The sequence below is a fragment of the Artibeus jamaicensis genome, unplaced genomic scaffold (genome assembly GCF_021234435.1).
Source record: "Artibeus jamaicensis isolate MK-2021 breed Jamaican fruit bat unplaced genomic scaffold, CSHL_Jam_final contig_354, whole genome shotgun sequence".
NCBI lineage: Eukaryota > Metazoa > Chordata > Mammalia > Chiroptera > Phyllostomidae > Artibeus > Artibeus jamaicensis.
In genome coordinates this window covers 20,396,981-20,417,289 of record NW_026521803.1, presented here as the reverse complement: position 1 = coordinate 20,417,289, position 20,309 = coordinate 20,396,981, and the positions used below count along the sequence as shown (strand labels likewise).

The 20,309-nt window shown below is 55.5% G+C and overlaps 1 protein-coding gene across 29 annotated transcripts in view; it reads left to right on the top strand.

Annotated features, from left to right (window-relative positions):
- The window catches only part of CELF4 (CUGBP Elav-like family member 4), a 290,171-nt gene that overhangs the window by 257,991 nt on the left and 11,871 nt on the right, over nt 1-20,309 (top strand). For 7 of the 29 annotated variants that reach the window (XM_053664343.1, XM_053664353.1, XM_053664338.1 and 4 more), the window contains exons 4-11: nt 3,779-3,907; nt 4,250-4,329; nt 4,735-4,878; nt 5,932-6,079; nt 7,744-7,893; nt 11,682-11,747; nt 12,690-12,773; nt 16,710-16,793. In XM_053664343.1, coding sequence (XP_053520318.1) covers nt 3,779-3,907; nt 4,250-4,329; nt 4,735-4,878; nt 5,932-6,079; nt 7,744-7,893; nt 11,682-11,747; nt 12,690-12,773; nt 16,710-16,793 — 885 coding nt within the window. The remainder of the gene's footprint in view (nt 1-3,778; nt 3,908-4,249; nt 4,330-4,734; nt 4,879-5,931; nt 6,080-7,743; nt 7,894-11,681; nt 11,748-12,689; nt 12,774-16,709; nt 16,794-20,309) is intronic. The other 22 variants (XM_037154502.2, XM_037154513.2, XM_037154510.2 and 19 more) reach the window with 11 other exon arrangements.

The following is a 20,309-nucleotide window of genomic DNA, read 5'->3' as shown; positions in this document are numbered from 1 at the left end:
GGGAACGGGAACCAGATGAGGAAACCGAGCCATTCTCTGAGACTCTCGCTAGGCTGGCATCAGGTCCAAGACACCAGCCACATGGTGCCATGGCTCATCTGACACAGCCTGGGGACAGCCCCTTGGGAACAGGCCAGAGGGGGAAGAGGGCCCAGGGGGCGGGAGGGCTGGTCAGCCACAGCCTGAGTCTGGTCCAGCCTGTTACTCCTAGTGCCACCCCGACCCCGACGACCTTGGACTCTGTCTCCTTCTCAGTTTGGGGCAGGGCAAACAGAACCCTGAGTACTGGTTGTCACCATTGCCATTACTGCTGGCCAGGCTCTGTCCCTGCAGCATTTCCAGGAAGGCATGCATCCGCCACGCGAGGAGGCCCTAATTCTTCTAGTTTTACAGATCTAAAATCTGGGGTGGGGAGCCGCTGTGCAGCTGGAACGCAGGGCTGCTGGGGTCTGAGCCAGGGCGCCTGGGCCTGGAGGAGGACATCCGCCATCCGACTCAGGGTCCTTCAGCGCCTGGTCCGAAAGACAAGGCTCAGCATCACCCACCCAGTGACAAAAGCCAACCGGAAATGAAGAGGGCGCAAAATGAATCCACTTGAGGTTTCAGAAACAAACCAACCTGTGCGTCGGGTGGGGTCACCCAAGACCGCCTGGAAGAAGCGAGGCCAGAGCCCGGTTTCTGCAGCTTTCCAGACGGAAGGGCGGCAGTGGTTTCCCGAGGAAACCCAGCCAGGCGGGGAGCGGAACGCCTGGCCCGCTTCACTAGAAAGTTTCCAGGAAGGAAGGGCTCAGGCCTAGAACTGAGAACTGCGTAGTAAAGGGAGATTTCAGGGGAGGGGAAGGAGGAACTGGGAGGGGGAACCTCGCAAAAGAAAAGCGGCTGGAGAGAAAGGCACATGTGGATGAATTTTAATGCAATCAGAAGGCTGTCATAATGATAATAAAGGAATATATTCAGACATCAGGAGAGAAGGCTCCCGCTGCAGTCCCGGCATGTAAATGAGGCTCGGGCTGAGGAGGGGCCTTCTCTTCCCTTCCTTTTTCCTTCCCCTGGGGAACAATTTTTAAGCTGGAGGGCCTGGTATTAGCAGGGGCGGTTTTCGCTTTTTAGTCTTTCTGAATGGGAGCCTTTAAAAGGCACTGGGGTGGGTTTTGGGGTGGGGGAGCCCTGTTCTGAGCCTGGGGAGGAGTTTGAACTACTCTGCTAAAGGCTTTAAAAGCTCCCAGTTCACTTCATGTAAAGTGTTGTTGCTTCTGGGAGTTAAACACAAGCCCTCCCACCTTCTCACCTCCATCTCTGCTCTCTTCTTCTGCTGGTCTCTTTGCTACTTTTTGTTTCAAATTCTTTTCACTCTGTCCATCTTCACCATCTCTCCTCCCTCTCTGCTCCTAACTCTATCTCCTGCCATCCCCCCTCAGCTTCACCCCTTTCCCCTGTCTCTCTTGTGGTTTCCCAGTCTCTGCTCCCTCAGCCCAGAGCCTGGGGTTGGTGAGCCCCGGAGAGAAGGCAGGGCTGTGTCCAGCCCAGCCACGGTCTGGCTAGCCTGGTTGAGCAGCCCAGGCTGGGGCAGGTGGCAGGGTCAGGCCACTAGGCCCAGAGCTTGGCTGACGCCCACCAGTGGTGGGGGTCCAAGCTGGTGTGCCCTGACCCAGAACTGGTAACAGAAACTGGCAATGATGCCCTTCAGGGTATGGAAGGAGTCAGCACCCAGGGCCCTCTCATCACTGCTGACCTGCCCAGTGCGGAGTGCTCTGGTGAGGGGCACCAGCAGAGCAGCAGTTAGGGCTTCCTGAAGAGGGAGACTTTGGGGTGGCTCGTGAAGGAGTGCGGGGGCCCCGAGGTTTCCTCTGCTTCACTCCACACACCAGGACTGCCCCTCAGCTCTATGTGAACTTTCCCAGCAGTGTGGGCTAGGGGAACTCTCTGAGGCAGGAGGTACCCACGATCTTGAGTACAGAGGGACATGTCCCCAGAGTGCCCCTGCCTTCAGAGTAAACCACAAACACGTGAGTGGTCAAAGTTTGGGGCAGGGGTGCATTTCTGCAGCCTTAGCTGCGTGCACCTGTGTGTGCCAGTCCTTCCCAGTCGGCACACACCTAGTGGGCACCTGTGTGCTGTCACCACAGGGCCCTGTTCCAGCTGCTGTGGCTGTGTAATGACTTAGCCCCGCAGTGAGGGGTGTAGTACAACCCTTTATGATGCTCTCAGATTCCGTGGGTCAGGAATTCAGACAGGGCACAGCGTGGAAGGCCTGTCTCTGCTCCAGGATGTCTGGGCCTCAGCTGGAAAACTGAAAGGCTAGGGGCTGGCATTATCTGAGGACTCATTCATGTCCATGTCTGGTGGTTGATGTTGGCTGTCAGCTGGGGGCCTGGGTCCCTTGATGTGCACACTGACAGTAGTGTACGCATCACAACATAGTGTCTGGCTTCTACAGAGCAAGCATCCCCAAAAGAGAGAACTGAATGGAAGCTGATCTTTTTTATGACCTGGACTTGGAAGTCAGCTGGCATCACTTCAGCTCCTCCTGATTGGTTAGAGCAGTCAGGAGCCCCACCCAGATTGAAGGGAAGGGAACGTAGACCCCACCTCTCAGCAGGCATGAAGCCACATTGAAATAAGAGCTTGTGAGGTGGGAGATCTTTTTGAAGCCACAGTTGATACAGATCCACACAAGTCAGTGTGGTCTCTTTCAGCCTAAGCACATAGCTGAGTTACGTCAATAAGCCGCTTGGTACTCAATGTGAGTGTAGGGGAGCTGTGCTGGGAGCCCAGTCCTCAGAAGCAGGCTGTCCAAACGTGCCCAAGGCTGAATTTTGCAGCAAGAACAGATAGGAAGGCCCAACCAAGGAGGTAAAAACATGTGAGGTAGAAAGGAGATGTGTCCCTGGGAATGGCATAGAGCGTGCACTCATTCCAGCACTCTGTCCTGAGGGCCTACTATGTGTCTGGCACTGCTGTTCCGGTAGAGGCCTGGTCTCTTCCCCAGGAGTATAATGGGGTGGGGGAGGGGGGACAGTGGCAGGGAGCTGGGCAGAAGCCAACAATACAGGCAAGGCAGTAAATAATTGTCCTTTGAAATTCAGACTGTGAGAGTGAGGGGCTGAGACAGAGAAAAAGGGGAGGTGGAAGAAGGGGCCTTGATGAGGAAGCAATATTTAAACTGAGACCTGGAAGAAGAAGAGAAGGAATCAGTCTTGTGATGTGGAGGGTGTTCCAGGCAGAGGGTACAGCATAGGCAAAGGCCCTGTGGCACACTTGTTTGTTGTGAGTTCTGGTCTCTGTGATTAAAAGTGGAGGAGGAAGATAGTTTGTGTTTAAGAGGAGGGCAGAGGGGATGGAAGAGTTGCATGAATGACCCTTGTGCTGTAGGTGAGCAGCCAGACCAATGGCCTCACTCCATCACTTTGTGGCCTGCCCTTGAGGCAGGAGCGGGCAGAGTCGCTGCAATCCAGCTCCTTCCCTACGCCAACCCCTCCTCCTGCACCTTCCCCTCTGGCTGTGCTCTCCCTCTCCCCCTAGTCCCACCACGCAATTGTCCCTGCCCAGCTAGCTATGCCCAACCCCAACCCCAACCCCAACCCCAACCCCAACCCACCCTCTCCCTGCTACCCCTCTCCGGCTCCTCCGGGTCTGAGCTCTCGCCCGCGCTTCCGCCCAGCTTCTCCCTCCCTCCTGAAACCCTTCTCCTCCGGCAGGCCCAGCCCTGTTCCCCCGGCCCCGCCCCCCACGCCGCCCAGCCCCTGGCCCGGGTAAGCATCTCCTAATTTTGTTCCAGAAGATAGAAAACTCTTTGTGGGCATGCTCAATAAGCAGCAGTCTGAGGACGACGTGCGCCGCCTCTTTGAGGCCTTCGGGAACATTGAAGAGTGCACCATCCTGCGCGGGCCTGACGGCAACAGCAAGGGTGAGCCAGGGGTGGACAGTTCAGGGAGGGGGGCGGGAAGCGGGCGTGGTAGGGCGGGGCCTCCGGCCCACACCCACTTGAGGGGGGAGTTCTGAGCCGCCTGGAGGTGGCCAGACTGGCAAACCTGGGAGGGATGCTTGAAACCAAAGAGGTGGAACGGAGTATTTCTGTGTGTGTGTGTTTCATGGTGTCTCTCTTTTCTCTCGGTCTTTATATCACCCCCATTCTACTGTCTTCTTGGGTGCGCCCTGTCCCCTGGGCCCCTCCCATGTCCTGCCCGACAGTCCTCATGTTTCTGGGGCCTTCTCTGGGCCCTGGCTCAGCCTTTCCTGTCCCCTCCAGGGTGCGCCTTTGTGAAGTACTCTTCCCACGCTGAGGCGCAAGCTGCCATCAACGCGCTGCATGGCAGCCAGACCATGCCGGTGAGTGCGGCCACCCCTGGGCAGCGGAAGGGCGACACCCCTGACCAACCCAGAGCAGCCGCAGGGCCCCGCCCACCCTTGCACTCAGTCCAAACAGTGGGAAACACTTGCCGTGCTCGCTGCCTCCCTATGAGACAGGAAGGCATTACCACTGTCCCCACACCCCAGACAAGAACACTGAGGCCCAGAGATCTAAGAAACTGGCCCGTGGTCTCCCAGACAGACAATGCCCACAGTTGTGTTAAGACCCCAGACTCCTGGGCGGGTACCTGTGCTCATCCACCCCCCAGCCCACAGTAGCGCCTCATGGAGGAGAGGGAGGGCCTAGGTCAGGGGCACGGACAGCTGGACAGCTGGGAGCAAGCAGCTAGGGCAGGTGGGCCTCACGTGCAGTCCCGGCTGCAGGGAGCCTCATCCAGTCTGGTGGTCAAGTTTGCCGACACTGACAAGGAGCGCACGATGCGGCGAATGCAGCAGATGGCTGGCCAGATGGGCATGTTCAACCCCATGGCCATCCCGTTCGGGGCCTACGGCGCCTACGCACAGGCAGTAAGTGGGGGCACAGGGGGGGTGGGGAGGTCGCACAATGGTTCTCCAGCCAGCTCTGCTCAGAGCCCCAGAGCAGGGGCACCTAACTTTGCTGAGGGGAGCCCTGTTCCTGGTCAAAAAATACTGCCCAGCCTGGGGAATGAGGAGTGGTCAGGAATGAATCCAGGATGCAGAGGAGGTTGAGAGAAGTCTGGTTCCGTCCAGAGTGACTGCCAGAAAGAGGTGATTTGATGTCCTGGTTCTTAAGGGGAGGAGAAGGAGAGAAGGCAGCAAGCTCGCCCGCTAGTCAAATTCTAGAAAGCACCAAGTGGAAGGGATGAGAGTGATTCAGGTGTTTGGTTGTCACAACCCCACTCACAGAAGGGTGTGCTCAGGCCTCTGGTCACTCCTGGCAGGGGTCTGTCAGGTTCCCCAGAACCTATCGCACCAATCCTTCCACTGCAGCCCTCCCACAAGCCCCTGGCCCACCAACTTCTGTCTTGCACCTTGGGGCCTCCTCTGTCAGCATCTCCCCCAAGCTGCCCCCCAGGCTTGTGGCCGCAACCCCCACATGGGTGGCACTGAGGCAGTCCAGGTTCTGGTTCTAACAATGTAAGCTCCCCTCCTCACTCCTTCAGCAGTGCTGGCATTCGGCCAGTTTTACCAACCTGCCCAGTTCCCACCCACCTTTGTGAAAACATTTGGACAGAAGTCCATGCAAAGTTAATTCTACAAAGCCTCATCCGACACATCTCTACAGCTTTGGGCGTCACGTCTCCATGAACAACAGGCCTCCACGGGGCTGAACAGCACCCAGGGGGCAGTCTGTTCCCCTGCCCTTTACAACGACTTGAGTCTCCAAGATTCTACCACTGCTTCTGAGTCACCTCTTAGGGAGCGGTTTCTAATAGCCATTGAGAACTAGGGCAGGAATGGGGGAGACATCAGGGTTCTCTGGGGTGGGGTGGGGTTCAGGGCCTAGGAGTTTTGTGTCCAGGAGCTGAGACCCCTGGTGGGGAGGGCTGCCCCCCCCCCCGGAAGCGCATGATATTTTTTCCACTCCCTCTGCCCCAGCTGATGCAGCAGCAGGCGGCACTAATGGCCTCAGTCGCACAGGGTGGCTACCTGAACCCCATGGCTGCCTTCGCCGCCGCCCAGATGCAGCAGATGGCGGCCCTCAACATGAACGGCTTGGCAGCCGCACCCATGACCCCAACCTCAGGTGAGCCAGCAGCTACCACCACAGGGCCATTCTGCGGCAAACAGTCCATGGCCTCTGGGCCCGAGCAGGCCTCATCCTCTGCCGGTTTGTCTTGAAAATGTTCTCATCCCTGGGACCGAGGGGAAGATGGGTTGTGGGCCTCCTGGGGTCCATCCATGGTGTGATTTCAGGGTGGTAGGAATTTTACTCAAGTTGTTTTGGAAAGAAATTGGCATGAACACATCTCCTTTTGAGGGTCTTAGGGGAGAGGAGCCCTGCCCATGCTGTGGCCTTGTTTGGTCCTTGGCCCAAGCATAGAAGGAGCTGATTTTTAAATTTCCTTTTAACCCAACACAGGCTCACTGGCTTCTCCAGAGAGAACTACACAACATGCAGGAGAGAAACACAGAGCTATTACAAGACAGGGGTTTGCAGACAGCCCTGCTCACAAACTGTGTTTTTAATTGAATCTTGGTTATTATCCAGTTCAATAATTCTCAACTGGGGCAATACTTTCATGTCTCTCCCCCAACCTGGGGATATATGGCAACGTCCTGAGACCTTTCTGGTCGTCACAATCTAACCTAGTAGGAAGAGGCCAAGGATGCTGCCATACATCCAAAAATGCAAAGGACAGCCCCCACAGCAAGCAAATGTCTGACCACAAATGTCAATAGTGTCAAAGTTGAGGAAACCCTGTCTAGTCCCAAGGCTGGCCCAACAGCCCAGGCTTTCATTCACCAGGCTTCCTTGGCTCCCCACACTCAAGTGATAGCAACAGCCTTCCTTACACCCAGGAGCTATTCTTTTCTCATATAAAATCCATAAAAGACTGAGCCATCCTGTGCCCAGCTTGAGTACTACCCCTACTTAGGGGCCCCTACTTCCTGAGCCCAGGCCAGCCTCAGGTTCTCATCCACAGAGAGACCCTCCTTCCTACATGAAGAGGAAAGCCCTTTCCAGCTTTGAGCCCTCAGTACAGCCACTGTGCCAGCCACATCTTGGGTTGCACCCACTTGGCAGAGACGGCACAGTGTACTATCATCTGACCCCAGCTTTGCCCTTGCCATAGTGAGCATCACCATTATCTCAACTGGAGGAGAAGAAGGTGGCAACTGTGTATGAATAGGACTGAGTCTGGACTCTGCAAAGTCCTCTCTCCCTCATTGCAGGGGAACTCCAGAATTAAGACCTCCTCCATCCGAGTAGCAAAACTCCTTCCCGGGGAGGCAGATGAGCCCCTCAGTGACCCAGACAAGAGAGCAGAGCCAGCAACTTAGAAGCCCGGTGGTGGTTAAACAAGGACTAGCCCATCCTGACTTAACTAGGGTGAGCAAGACCACTGAAAGAGACTAAAAGAAGAACGAGTATGATGAAAGTCAAGGGCACTGAGAATAGTCTATGTGCTGCAGTTCCAAGGTTGATTGGTCAGTGGTCAGGGAAATCTTTTGGGAGGAGGTGGGATTTGGACTCTGCCTTGATGAATACAGTTGGAATGAGTGGAATGCTCCAGGCACGGAGATAATCCAAGACATAATTCACAGATAGGATTGAGCTGGTGTGTGAGTTCCAAGTCTATACCCAGGCCCTTGGAGTCAGGAGATGGAGCTCCATGGGCTGGCCTCCCTCACCTTTGTTCTGCTTGCCTTCCCTCCTTCTCTGCCCCTCTCCACCTCTGAAACCAGGTGGCAGCACCCCTCCGGGCATCACTGCACCAGCCGTGCCTAGCATCCCGTCCCCCATTGGGGTGAACGGCTTCACTGGCCTCCCCCCACAGGCCAATGGGCAACCTGCTGCAGAAGCTGTGTTTGCCAATGGCATCCACCCCTATCCAGGTAAGCACATCTAGCAGCCCTTTCTTACCCATGCATCACACTCCTCATCCATTCTGTCCCTGCCCTTGCTGTTATAACAGGGAATGTGTGGCTCCTGCCCTCCATCTGCTCCTTGGTGGAACCCCAAAGGTGATCAGGGAGAACAGCCTCCTGCCTTTGCTCAGTGAACCTTGGGTGGGAGACACTAAATTCCCATCTTTTTTGAAGTATCAGTCCCAGAGGTGAGAAGGAACTGCATTCCTGGGGCTCCCTCAGGGTTAAAAAAAAAAAAAAAAGTAGGTGTAATTGTACAACCAGGTAAAGAGGTTAGTAACTGCAAATTAATTGAGAGTGAATTTGACCTATCAGAAGTAAGGGCATAGAAGCTAAGAGAATAATTACATTTAGTGTGAAGTAAGAAGAGTCTCTTGGGAAGGAAGGGCAGATATATAGGTTGACATTATGGCTAGCACATACCTGTTCCTTTGTGCATGCAAAACCCTGGTCAGCACTTCGGACAGAGGATCAGAACCTCGGACAACTCCCCGGTCTGGCTTTCGCGAATTCAGGTACACAGAAGATCCAGGAGGCCCGTTTCTGATTAACTTTGTTTCTCTCAAACTTAGCATTTCTCCCACGGCGGGACTGTCCATTGACTTGAATCAGCTCGTGTCTCTGGTCTTGAGGATGGACAGGGCAGGAGAGCTGGGCCCGAAGCCCTAGAGTAGACTAGAAAGCGGCAGTGCGTATGAGATGTGCAGAGTGCTGTCCTCCTTCCTGGAGAGCAGGTGACAAGGTTACAGAGTCCCCATAAGTACAAGTGCCCGATCTGTGCTGGATGAAGGGGGGGCCCAGAAGGAGGGCAGGATGTAAGCCTATCAACTGGGAGGTCAAAGTCCAATGAGGAACACAATAGACATGGACAGAATGTTGAAACAATAAGCAGAGTGGAATGTGATCAAGAGTGAATGCTCTCCAATAGGAGATGCTAAAGGATTCAAATGAAGGGAGAGTCTTGTAGGCTGAAGAAGCCCAGTGGAGCTGTCCTGACAGGAGGCTCAGGTTGGACTTTAACAATGGGTAGGCATTGGAGAGGAGAGGACAAACAAGGAGTGCATTTCATGGAGCAGCTATCCTGGAGGCCCAGCGGGGAGAGGGCACCTGTCTGCAGGGGCCAGGGATGGCGAGAAGGCTAGTCTAACTAGGGCAGAGGAGATCAGCCTGGAGTGGGCTGGCAGTGGGGGCCAGAGTAATACTTCCCACTCTGTTTGCCCATCAGAACCCACTGTGTGGCTTGTGAAACCACAGAAGCCCAGAAATTGTGGTTTCAGTGTCTGGAGTGAGGCCCAGACAGTCAGAGAATGTAAAAGTTCCAGCAGCAGCAGCAGCAGCAGCAGGAGAGTACCAGGTTACTCTGCTAGAGAAAAACAGGCGGGAATGTCCTAACTTTGAACTTGGAGTTGTCCTTAGTTTTGTCCTAGCGCTTGCCCCTCAACTCACCTCTCAGTGCATAGAGAAGAGGCCAGGAAAGCCTAGAGTCTGGAGTGTTGTTTCAGGATGAAGACTCCAGGCTGGCGAGGGAGGCAGGGCGGGGGCTTGATGAGCTGGAGGTGGGAGAGAGCCCACCAATCTCAGGTTCCCGGGCTCCTCCTGCCTCCGGCTCATGGGCTGGGAGATACAGTCCCCAGCACATCTGGGTGGTTTCACTCCCCCCCTCCTCCATGCCCACAGGCCCATCTGGAGCTGTGGATTTTGACGAACCTGTTTGTTCCCCACCCCCACAAGCATCTGCGAGCTATTTCCCTCATGGAATTTGGAAATGTTTCTCTCCCCTATTTGTAACAATCTGCCACATCACATAAACAATTCCCTGCCAGAGCAGTAGGGAGGGATGGAGGGAAGGAAAGGAGAAAAGTAGTACATTAAAAAAAATTAATTTACCATCTTTAAATGCGGAGTTTGAAGCTGCTGTAATGAGCGAGATCCTTCAAAACGTTCACTCTTTGGCAGTTACTAATGAGGTCATTAAGCAGGGAAGTAGACAGGGGTCTCAGAAATGCTTTTCTCCACTTTCTAGCCCCAGGTACCTTCTTTTTTCCCTTCTTGCTCATGTTGGAAGAGCAAGATCATGTTGGAAACACACAGTGTGGCCTTTACTGCCACCTAACACCCTTGAAGGGGTGGCTTTTTACATGCTAAAGACCATTCCTTCTTTCCTTATGTCACAGTATTTACTCAGCACGTGCTATGATCCTGGCACTATGCGTGGGGGTTGGGGGGTGACTGTCATGTAAGTTGTGTAGGTTTTATTTTACACGACACCACACTGTGTGCCCAGAGACGGAAACACCTTTCTCCAGTTTGCACGAAGGCGCCATGTGGTGGAGCAGCTGGGGACACCGAGGACAAACTGGATGTGGGTTTCCCTCCGGAGAGCTGAGGCTGGCGGAGGGTCAGGAGAGAGAGCAGGAGGAAGGAGAGGACACCCTTCCAAGCCCCCCACCACGTCCTCAGCCCCGAGAGCTCTGGGTCCCAGTCACAGCCCCCACGGGGGAAACAGAAGCATAGGGACAGGACAGGGGCCCGTCTTCAGCCCCCGCCCCTCGAGCGGGGCCCTGGCCCCGCTCCCCTGCGGCAGCCCCCCCTGTCTTTAAGGATCTCTGCCTCAGGATTTCCCTTGGCTCCCTGGAGGCCCAGGGGCTACTGTTCTAGAGGAGTGTTGCTCAGGTTTGGAAACAACAGCTCAGAAAGGAATTCTGGGAATTCTCAGTCTACAAGGCCCCCAAGGCTGGCACTGCCAGTTAGCTTGGCTGGCCTAGGTCACCAGGCAGGTAAGCTCAGGTGGTTTTCTTGCTTCCTCCCCGTGTTATCCAGTTTGCTCTAAATATACTGTGGCTAGATCTGTGCCCGCTCACCTCCCTGGGCTCCCAGGCCAGCCCACTCCCACAAGCTGTGGTCACCAAAGGCAGTGCCCACCTTGGCCCGTGCACCAGGCTTTTGCCTGAGCTTCTGAAGGCACCGTAGAAACCAATACTTTCCCCAATCCAGCTGGACCCAGTTTCTTGGCAATGTTTCAGCATGAGGGTCCTCTTCTTGCACAGGGCAGTAGACATCCAAGAGTCACAAATTCAGGTCGGAGGAAGGCCCTTGGTGTGCTGGTTCTTCAGGGGCTGTGGGCACTCCTTCTCTTTTAGCCCATGGGATCTCACTTGTGTGGCCAGTCCTAGGAGTGGAAGCCCCTATGCCTTGTGCAAACTCCCTGAGCCTAAAGGAGGGGGTCCCTCTGTCTGAGCAGACATGGGTGGCCCAGGAGGAGAGAGTGGCAGGGGGAGGCCTCCTGCGCCCTTTCTTTTACCCAGCTGTGTTCTGCCCCAACTATGCTGGAGGTGGTGAGGACCAGACCACCGTCCTGACAGCCTCTGGCTCCCTTGACCACTTTTCCACAGCACTTCTCTGGGGCCAAGTCCCTCATGTGTCCCCACTAAACCCCTCCTGGTCGAGCTTCCTCCGGCATCTCCCTCCCAGCTCTGCCCAGCCTTCTGCATGAAGCACCCATATCACTCCATTGCAGCCCACATGCCTCAGGCAGGGTGGGCAACCCTCACCCTACTAAGGGCTCTGGACTGGGGAACAGGGCACCCCAACATGGTCCAGGCACTCAGGGTTCCTCTCTGATGACCTGCCCCAGGGCAGACGCCACTGTGGCTGCGAAGGGCGATAAAGCCACAGTGTTTTCTCCACACGAGTGGTGGGGGAGGGGCTGGTTTGGGTGGGCATCACTGACTTCTGCCCCCTTGGCTCCCCTGCAGCGCAGAGCCCCACCGCCGCGGACCCCCTGCAGCAGGCCTACGCCGGAGTGCAGCAGTATGCAGGTCGTTAGTACCCGCGCGTCCCATGGCTCTCCCCCAGCTTTGCTCGTCTCCCCATGCCTGCCTGGGAACCAGCACTGTGCGGGGGGTGGGGGGCAGCAGGGGAAAGGAGGGAGGGCTCTGCTCCCAGAGACCCCTACTCCAGGTTGCCTTCCCCTCTGCAGGCCCCCTAGCATTCTGGCAGAATTTCCCATGGCTGTTCTTGCAGTGGTGGGTGGTCAGAACTTCAGGCAAGTTGGTGAGCCAGGCTGAAGCACTGGCCTTGCTGTGTAGTTACTCGTCCTTGAGGCTAGATTTCTCTTCCCATGGGGCTGCCAGGACCATTTGTCCAGGAGCCCCAAACCACACAGCAGCACTGGGGGTGAGGCTGGAGCTGGGGTGCCACCCACTGCAGTCCAGGCACTGGCCTGGGAGCTTAGATGCCTGGGTTTGAGGCAAGGAGCAACCCTGGAAGGGAAGCAGTTCCAACCTTCTACCTCCCCCCATCCCTTCCCCAGGGTAAACAGGTGGCAGGAGCTGGCAGGAGCAAGGATGACAGGGAAGGAGGGAGGAGAGGCAGCCAGAGGTAGAAAAAAGGAGGGGTGACAAGAGGCAGCCCTAGGTCCAGTAGGTGGCTTTGGGTCACTAAATGGGAAGCCACTATAGGAAGCCCAAGGCAAGCTGTCAGTATGTTCCTCTCACTCCCACCCCTGGGCTGGGCAACAACCCCCCCCCCACACACACACCCATACACACAAACACGCATACACGCCTGGTCTTTGCCGTGCCGTTTCTCCCTTCCTCCTGAAAGCTGGCTTTACTTTAAGTGGCTGAGCTGAAATGCACTTTTTGGCTGGTCTGCTTTTCTGCCCAACACTGAAATTTCTCTTTCTTCCTGCCTCTCACCCTGTCTCTCTTCCTGTCACTGTCACCGTGTCTTGCTCTCGCCTCTCCTCTTTGGCTCTCCAGCAGCCGCCTACCCTGCTGCCTATGGTCAGATAAGCCAGGCCTTTCCTCAACCACCTCCAATGATCCCCCAGCAACAGAGAGAAGGTGAGTCTGCAAGCGGGCTCCCAGGCCCCTCCCACCCTTTCTCTTGGGCCTTTGGCCGGGTGCTTTGTTGGAAAGATGGCCGTGTCTGTGTGTGGTGTTGAGCATGAGGGAAGAGGGCAGGGTTATGAGATGCGGCGCTTTCCAGTCCAAGCTGGGGGGCGGGCTTCTGGCGGGCAGCTCTGCACACCTCGGTGGTGGAAGGGTCCAAAAATCCCCTCTGCCCCGGGGGGGGGGGGTAGTAGTGATGCTCATGGCTAGGCACAGGGCGGTAGCGAGGCCAGTTTTTCATGGACCAAGGCTGCACCCTCTGGGTGACTGGGAGGGCCAGGCAGCGCTCCCAGGGCAGGTGGGCGTCTGGGGGCAGGGAGGAGATGGGGGTACCCCAGTGCAGGCCTAGTCACAGAGGAAATCCTGAAAAGGCATATCCAGAGGGCCTGGTGTGAACAGGCAAGGCCAGTGGGCCCACGGAGGCTGGGACTCATGAAGACCCCCCAGTGTCCTCATGAGCCCCCCTCAAGTCAGATCAGAGCCCCAAGGGGTGGGGTCCAGCAGTCCCAGCGCTTTCTGTCCCAGACCAAGAACAGAGAGCTGAGACCACAGGTGCTACTACTTTTGTCACTGCACTCCCACCCTGTGGTCAGCACCCTGCGTCTCTCTGGTCTGTGGGCTCAGAGGTCTCTAAAGCCCACCACCCCCATCCCACACACAGCTGGGATCGGCATTGCTCTGACCAACACACACAATAGCCCTTGCCAGTGACCTTAAACTCAGGCCCTCAATCTGCCCCCTGCTCTTCCCTGCCCCCCCACCTCACAGTGTGCACCCCCCTCCATGTCTAGCTCTGAGCTCCTTTTCATACGTTCTCTGCATCTGAGCAGCTTCAGTTCCCCACTGTCATCATGCCTTGTTCCCTAGACCAGACTGTGCGGTCATTCGCCACTGCAGTCTCCCCTCTGGTGAAGGGATGTACCACTAGAGTTCCCATTTTCCCTGAATGTGGTACACAGGATGAGTGACCCTGGGGACCAGGGCAGAGGGAGGGGTGAGATGTGAGACCACGTACCTACAGAGCCATGCTATATACAAGGATGAGCTCATGGCGCTGGGGGCAGGGGTGTCAGGGAAGGCTTTAGAGGTCTTCCGCACACAGAGATGGGGAGACTGGCATTCCAGGCAGGGGAACAGCAGGTGCAAAGCCAAAGGATGAGCTAAGCCTGGAGATGCGGGGCAGGCGGGCTGAGGGTGGGTTGGAGCCAGACCACAGCTGTGTCCACAGCATTGCAGGAGGCATGGGTGAAAAAGAAAGCCGTGTCCCTCTAGCCATGGCCTCTTCACATTATGGTCACTCCCCCTGTGTAATGCCATTGAAATACTGGGACACACTGTTTGCTGGGGCACACTTTCCTTCCAGCTCCTTGTCTTTGATCTGAGCCTGAAAACCAGCAGATGTCTGAGTCCCTCAGAGGCTGTCTGCCCCACGGACAGGCCAAGGTTACTTTCAGGGGTGATCCATTCCTGGCTCTTCCAGGGGCTGCTGAATGACCAGGGGTAGTCACTTTCTGTCTCTGGAGCTCCATTTCATCATTTCTCAGCCGGCTGGGCTGCAGATTGACCTCCAAAGTCCTGCTGGCTATGGATCTGTGAATGAGGAACTAAAGTGAGGGCCCTGGGGCAGCCGGAGTAAGTAAGACAAGGCACAGGCTCCCTGTCGAGGGTGAGGAGAATGGTGGGGCTCAGCTGCTCGCCGTGCTGATGGAACTCAATCTACAGGCCTGGCCCTCAAAGGCTCCTTGTCTCTTTAAAGACAACAGACATAACTTGGAGCATGGGCCCCAAGTTCAAGGCAAGTGTCAGCATGGGTGGAGCAGAGAGGGAAACCCTGAAGAATGGGGAAGGGCAGAGGAGAGAAGGCATGCACTGGGGTTGAGGTCGGGGTCGGGGGTGGTGGGAGATGGACAGGAGGACAGGAGAAGGCACATGCCCCTCCCTCTAGAGAGTGCCCCCTCTGGCTGGAGAGAAAACCCACCGGACATAAAGGAAAAAGAGCCTCAGACTGAACAGCATGGGGTATGGACGCAGGGAGCACTGAGAGGGAGAGGGTGTGGGAGGATCGGGGTGGGGGTCCTAGAAAAGGTGTGGCTTAGATTAGACCTTGGAACTGGTTCCTGCCCCAAGGCAACTCCCATCTAGCTAGGGACCATCCAGGAACACATGCATAGGGCACGAACTAGTGAACAAACACACATGGTTAGAGGTGACGCGGGAGCAGAGGGTGACCAGGGCTTGGGGGATCCCGCACCCAGAACCCCGGAAGTGGGTGAGGGAGCAGGCTCGCGCCGGTTCTGGTTCTGAACGCGCCGTCAGCTGGCAGTTTGTCTGGGAGACAGCGGTCCGGGGGTGAGGGTGGGGGCAAGGACCAAGGAGGTCCGTGGCTCAGAGGGCTGCTTTGGTGGTCGGAGGAGCCTTTGGAGGGAGCAGCCTTTGGAGGGAGGAAGCAGAAAGATGGGAGGAGAAAGGAAGGGAAGAGAAGGGCAGAGAGACTCCAGAGCGAGCTCTCTGCTCCAGGGCGGGGCTACCTGGCGGGGTGGGGCGGGGGGCCCTTCCCAGAGAACCAGGACGGTGGTTCTGGGTCTGAAACCACGTCGGTGCCTTACAGCCTTCACTTTTGAGCTCATGTCTAGTTTCCACCAGCCTCTGATCCGAACCTGAGTTCCTACATGAATCTAACAAATGAAGCTATTCCTTTGCATGTCCTTCATGGGTTGGAAACCATTTCAATGACCACATTTTAAAAGGTTAACTCATATGTGGCATACTATGCTTCAGATGGCAGGAAACATGAAGTATCTTGGAGAGATTTCCATTTCAAAGAGTTAAATTGAGCATTTGGGTTATTTTAAAAGAACAATGTAAATCTTTAGCTACCTGGAAATTTCAGGAACCTGAAGGCCTCAGCTGTGTGCAGAGTTTCTGGGGCATTGAGATTTATGACGGAGAGGCAGAGAGAGAGAAAAGCACAGACGCTAGAATCAGACAGCCTGGGTCTATATCCCGGTTCCACCCCCTATTAGCTGTGTGACTTTTGTCAGGTGACTTAACCTCTCTGGGCCTCAGTTTTCTCATCTGTGAAGTGGAGAGGACAAGCTACAGAAGTGGAGGGACTGTTGTTGCAATGAAGTGGGGAGCCTTTCATTTCAAGAGGCTCATGGCACCCTGGCTAATCGCGGAACCCTGCTGAAGACCCTCCTGCACGCCTAGCCCACTGCAGGAGGCAGGAAAAAAATCTTGATTTCTGCCCTCAAGACCAGGGCTGAGTTTGAGGTTTGAGGCAAGGGAAGGTGAGGTTTTGGGAAACCAGATGGAAAGGAGTGGCCGTAAGGCCAGGGAGAAAAACAGGCTGAGCAGCCACCCATGGGTGCAGGAGGTGAAGTAAAGCTTCTCACCCACCTGAACCAGCATGCCTGGCATGGCTGCCCCCCACCCCATCGGCCAAATCCCTCTTTTCTCCCCTGAGTGGGGCTCTGCAGGAGGGAGGCCCACTAGATCCTCCCAGTTCTCTCTATGGCCACCCCTCCTCAGCACCTGATTTCCATTGCTGATCAGGACTGTGTTTGTTTGACCCTTTTACTCACCACTTCTGCCCTTGGAGCCCAGAGTTACCAGGCAGACACCCTGTTACAGACCCATTTTGCAGAAAAGGCGACTGAGGCACAGAGAGGTTCAGTGACTTGCCCAAGGGCAGAGCGGAGACCAGAGCTCAGACCCTGGGCTCAGCAGCCCCCCACTCTTCTTGGATCTTGGATGAGACCCCCCTTCCTAACCTTGCCCCCACCCCTCCCTGCTGCCGCTGCCTAACTCGCTCACCTCTCCTCTGTCTCTCTCTTCCCCCACCCTGCCATCCCTCCTCCCCCGCCCCACCCCCTCCCCTCACCGCAGGGCCCGAGGGCTGTAACCTGTTCATCTACCATCTGCCCCAGGAGTTTGGGGACGCTGAGCTGATGCAGATGTTCCTCCCTTTCGGTAATGTCATCTCCTCGAAAGTGTTTGTGGATCGGGCGACTAACCAAAGTAAATGCTTTGGTGGGTAAAGATAACAAACCAACTAGCTTCACCTAGGACAGGGCGGTGCTCGCACCAACTTACCGGTGTCCAACTGCTTTTAACCTGCTCCTCCACACAGCTCTCCGCGCCCAGGTGCTCCCTGCGCCCCAGCCCGCAGCCGCCATCTCTCACTCTTTCTCTTCCACTTTTGGCTTCTTGGCTTTCCCTGCTCACTCCCTACCCAGCTTCCCGTCACCCTATCCCCGCTTCCCAGTCCAAGAGATAGGTTCTGCTCCCTGCTCCAAGTCTTAATTCCCACCCACTGAGAAGGGGGAGAGGCCACCTTGGGCAGCGGCGGGAGGGGGCAGCATGCAGAGCCCACCAGCAGCCCTTCTCCTCCCACTGTCAGAGAGGCCCCTGCGTGAAAGCTGGGCATGATCCATGATCCTTGGGGATGGGGTCTGCCCAGCCGAGGCTGCTACCCTGCCTTCCCCTTGGCTTCCTCCGTCCATCTCCGTGTCCCGCCCCCACCCCCTCCTCCGTCTACCCTGCTCTTTGCTCCCCTCCTGCCATCCAATGAACTCCCTTTCCCCGACCCACCCCCTCAGGCCACCAGAGCCACAATGTTGAAGAGTCAGGAAGAGGAAATGGTCCCTGCCCTCAGGAAGCCTCAGATCTTAGCTTAGATGGAAATCACACCTACTCAACAGCAGTGAAATCTGCAAGGCACCAAGTCACAGAGTAATGAGGAAGGCAGGTGGATATCAAGGAAGGAAGGAATGGGCAAGGGTGTGGGGCTGGGATGAGACAAGTCAAGGTCAGCCAGTGGGGAAGCTGGAGGCTTTGGGCAGAAAGGAGGGCTCAGGGCAGACCACGTGTGAGGGAGGGGCTGCCCTGGGGAGGGTTTGACGAGTCAGATGGTGATGTTTCCTGTGGTGCGGCAGGCAGTGGAAGATGGTGGGAGGTCCTTGAGCTGAGAGTAAGAGAATGAGACAGCTTTCAGGAAATTTTCCTGGTGGCAGGGTGTTAGATGGGCTCGGGAGGACTTTGGAGGACTTGGAGGATGGTTGTCAGATAAAATGCAGGATGCCCAGTTATACTGGAATTTCAGATAAACAATGGGTGCATTTCTAGTATAAATATGTCCCAAATGTTACAGTCAGTATGGCCCAAGCAATGTTTGAGATGTACTTACGCCAAACAAATATTCACTGTTTATCTGAAATTCCAATTTAACTGGGCACCCTGTGTTTTAATTTGCTTGAAACTGGAAGTCCTACCTCATCCCCACAGCTCTCCCTTCCCTTCCATTCCATTCCTCCTTAGTCCCTCTCACCTCCTCTTCCACCTCCATCAGCCCTTCCTTCTGGGCCCAGAGCCACTCATGATTCACCAAGGACTGAGGAGTGCAGTCCCCAGAGAGCCACCCATGGAACCTGAGTCTGCCAGGAGCTCAGTACCTCTAGGTTGACCCCCAGAGTCAGGGGCTCTGAGGACAGAATGGGAGCCTGTGCTGGCCAGGGGACCCATGGTGGAGGGAAAAGGTATAAAGGTATAGGAGCATCAGGAAGAGCTGGTTGATGAAGTTTCAGTTTGGGGACCAACTTGCCAGAACCGCGAAGGGCTTGAGGTCTTAGAGCATGTTTGACAGAGCAGTCAAGATCTTTGCTCCATTGTCCCTTCCCCTGGAAATTTGTGGCACTTCAGTGGCACAGAGTTGCCTCAGTAGCTCATTTCTCTTTGAGCCTTGGGAAAACAAAGCCAAAGAAAACGACAGGGCTGCCCCCTGCCCCCTGCTTGAGAAGTATTTCTTCTGATGAGTCATAATTACATATGTAAAAACAACAAATGGGAGATCCTTGCATTTAGTCTTCAAGTGAGCCTGAGATAGTACGTGAAATCAAAGAAGACCCCTAGGAGCCCACAAAGCGCTGAGCACCCAGGGTAGAGCAGGCTTGGTCTCTAGCCACACCCTTGGTGCATCTGTGCTGTCCCGGCTGCCCCTATGTCAGGGCAACACAGCTTTTCAAAGGCATTTCCTTAGAGCCTCCCCAAACACTACCTGGCCATTAGCCCATTTAAATTCTCCAGGACCAAGGTTTTTCCCTACTTGAAAAAAACAATCTTCTGAATACCTCTACTCTGGCTCTTTTCTCTCTTCCTGAGTGAGCTTCTAGTGCTATACGTCCACCATGCTTGAGCCCAGCCCAGCGGTTTCTCCTTAAGCCTCTTGGGTTCTGGTTTGCACCTGAGCCTTCTGCGACTCTCCCAGAGGCCTTTTGTGTGAGAACCAACTGCAGCACTCACTCACGGGCAAGTCATTTCACTCTCTGAGCCTCCGTGGCCACGTGTGTGAGAGATGGGGACTCTAGCTATCTGCCCTCAGAGAAGTTCTGAGGTTATGGGAGATGATGTGTGTGTGACCAGCTTGGCTAAAGTGGACTCTCAAGAAGTGTTAGATCTCTCTATATTCCCCCAAAGACGGGCCGTTTTGTTGTAAATGTGGTACTATGTTCAAGTGAATCTCTCGAAGTTTCCACTTGCTTTTTATAAACATAAACGGAATCTTCCCGAGGCTTTTGTGAGCATATGTGCAGCACAAACTGTTGCTAAAATGAAGAAGGGCTGGGCAAGGACACCAAGGGGAACTCCTGTTCAGGGTCTGGGAGGCAGGCACTTTCTCAACGTGAGAGGAATGGGGAAGCGACTCTGGGGAAGGCAGGGAGTAGCCCTGGGAGAGGGTGCTCAGGGCCCTGCCAGGCAGAGGCAAGCCCCCTGCCCAGATGCTAGCCAGTTAAAATTAGTTGAGGAAGAAAGGTTCTCTCGAGCCTGGAGTCCTTCCCAACCCCCGGGTCTCTGGAGATTCTAGATTCTTCCACCAAGTCTGGCCTTCCCTCCTCCAGGACCTCTCTGCCCTTTCTTCCCCACTCGGTGGCTGCCCCTCCCTTTACACCACAGCACCTCCAGCCCCCTTTGTCCGTCCCCTGTCTCCCCCCTTGCAAAAACAGCAATCAAGTGCAGGTAGCAGGTACTGAGGCAGAGGCAGAGGGAGGGGTGTAACCTGCCACCCACATCCAGGCCCCGCAGGGAGAGAGGCTTTAGTTCACCCCCCTCCCCTTTTTTGGCAGACAGCAGTATAACAGACACATTTCACACATTTGAAAACTGGTCTGCTCTGCTAAGGACTTGACTAGCCATCAGCGGAGATGGGCCAGGAGGGGTGAGAAGAGAAGGTGGGAGGATTATTCACACTAATCTTCAACCACGGATAATCCTAAATCTCTCCTATCTATGTTGGCATATGGACTCATACAGATGTTGGTTAGGTTGCTTTGGGACTGGCTCGGACCAGTTCCATCTGAGCCCACACACCCCTGAGTACGCTCCACAGGCACGCACACCCCCCCCCAACCCGTCTCTGATGGTGCGGTGCTGCAAGAGCAAATATGAGCAAATGCTGGAGGGATGCAAAAGGAAGAGAAAAGAAGCCACATG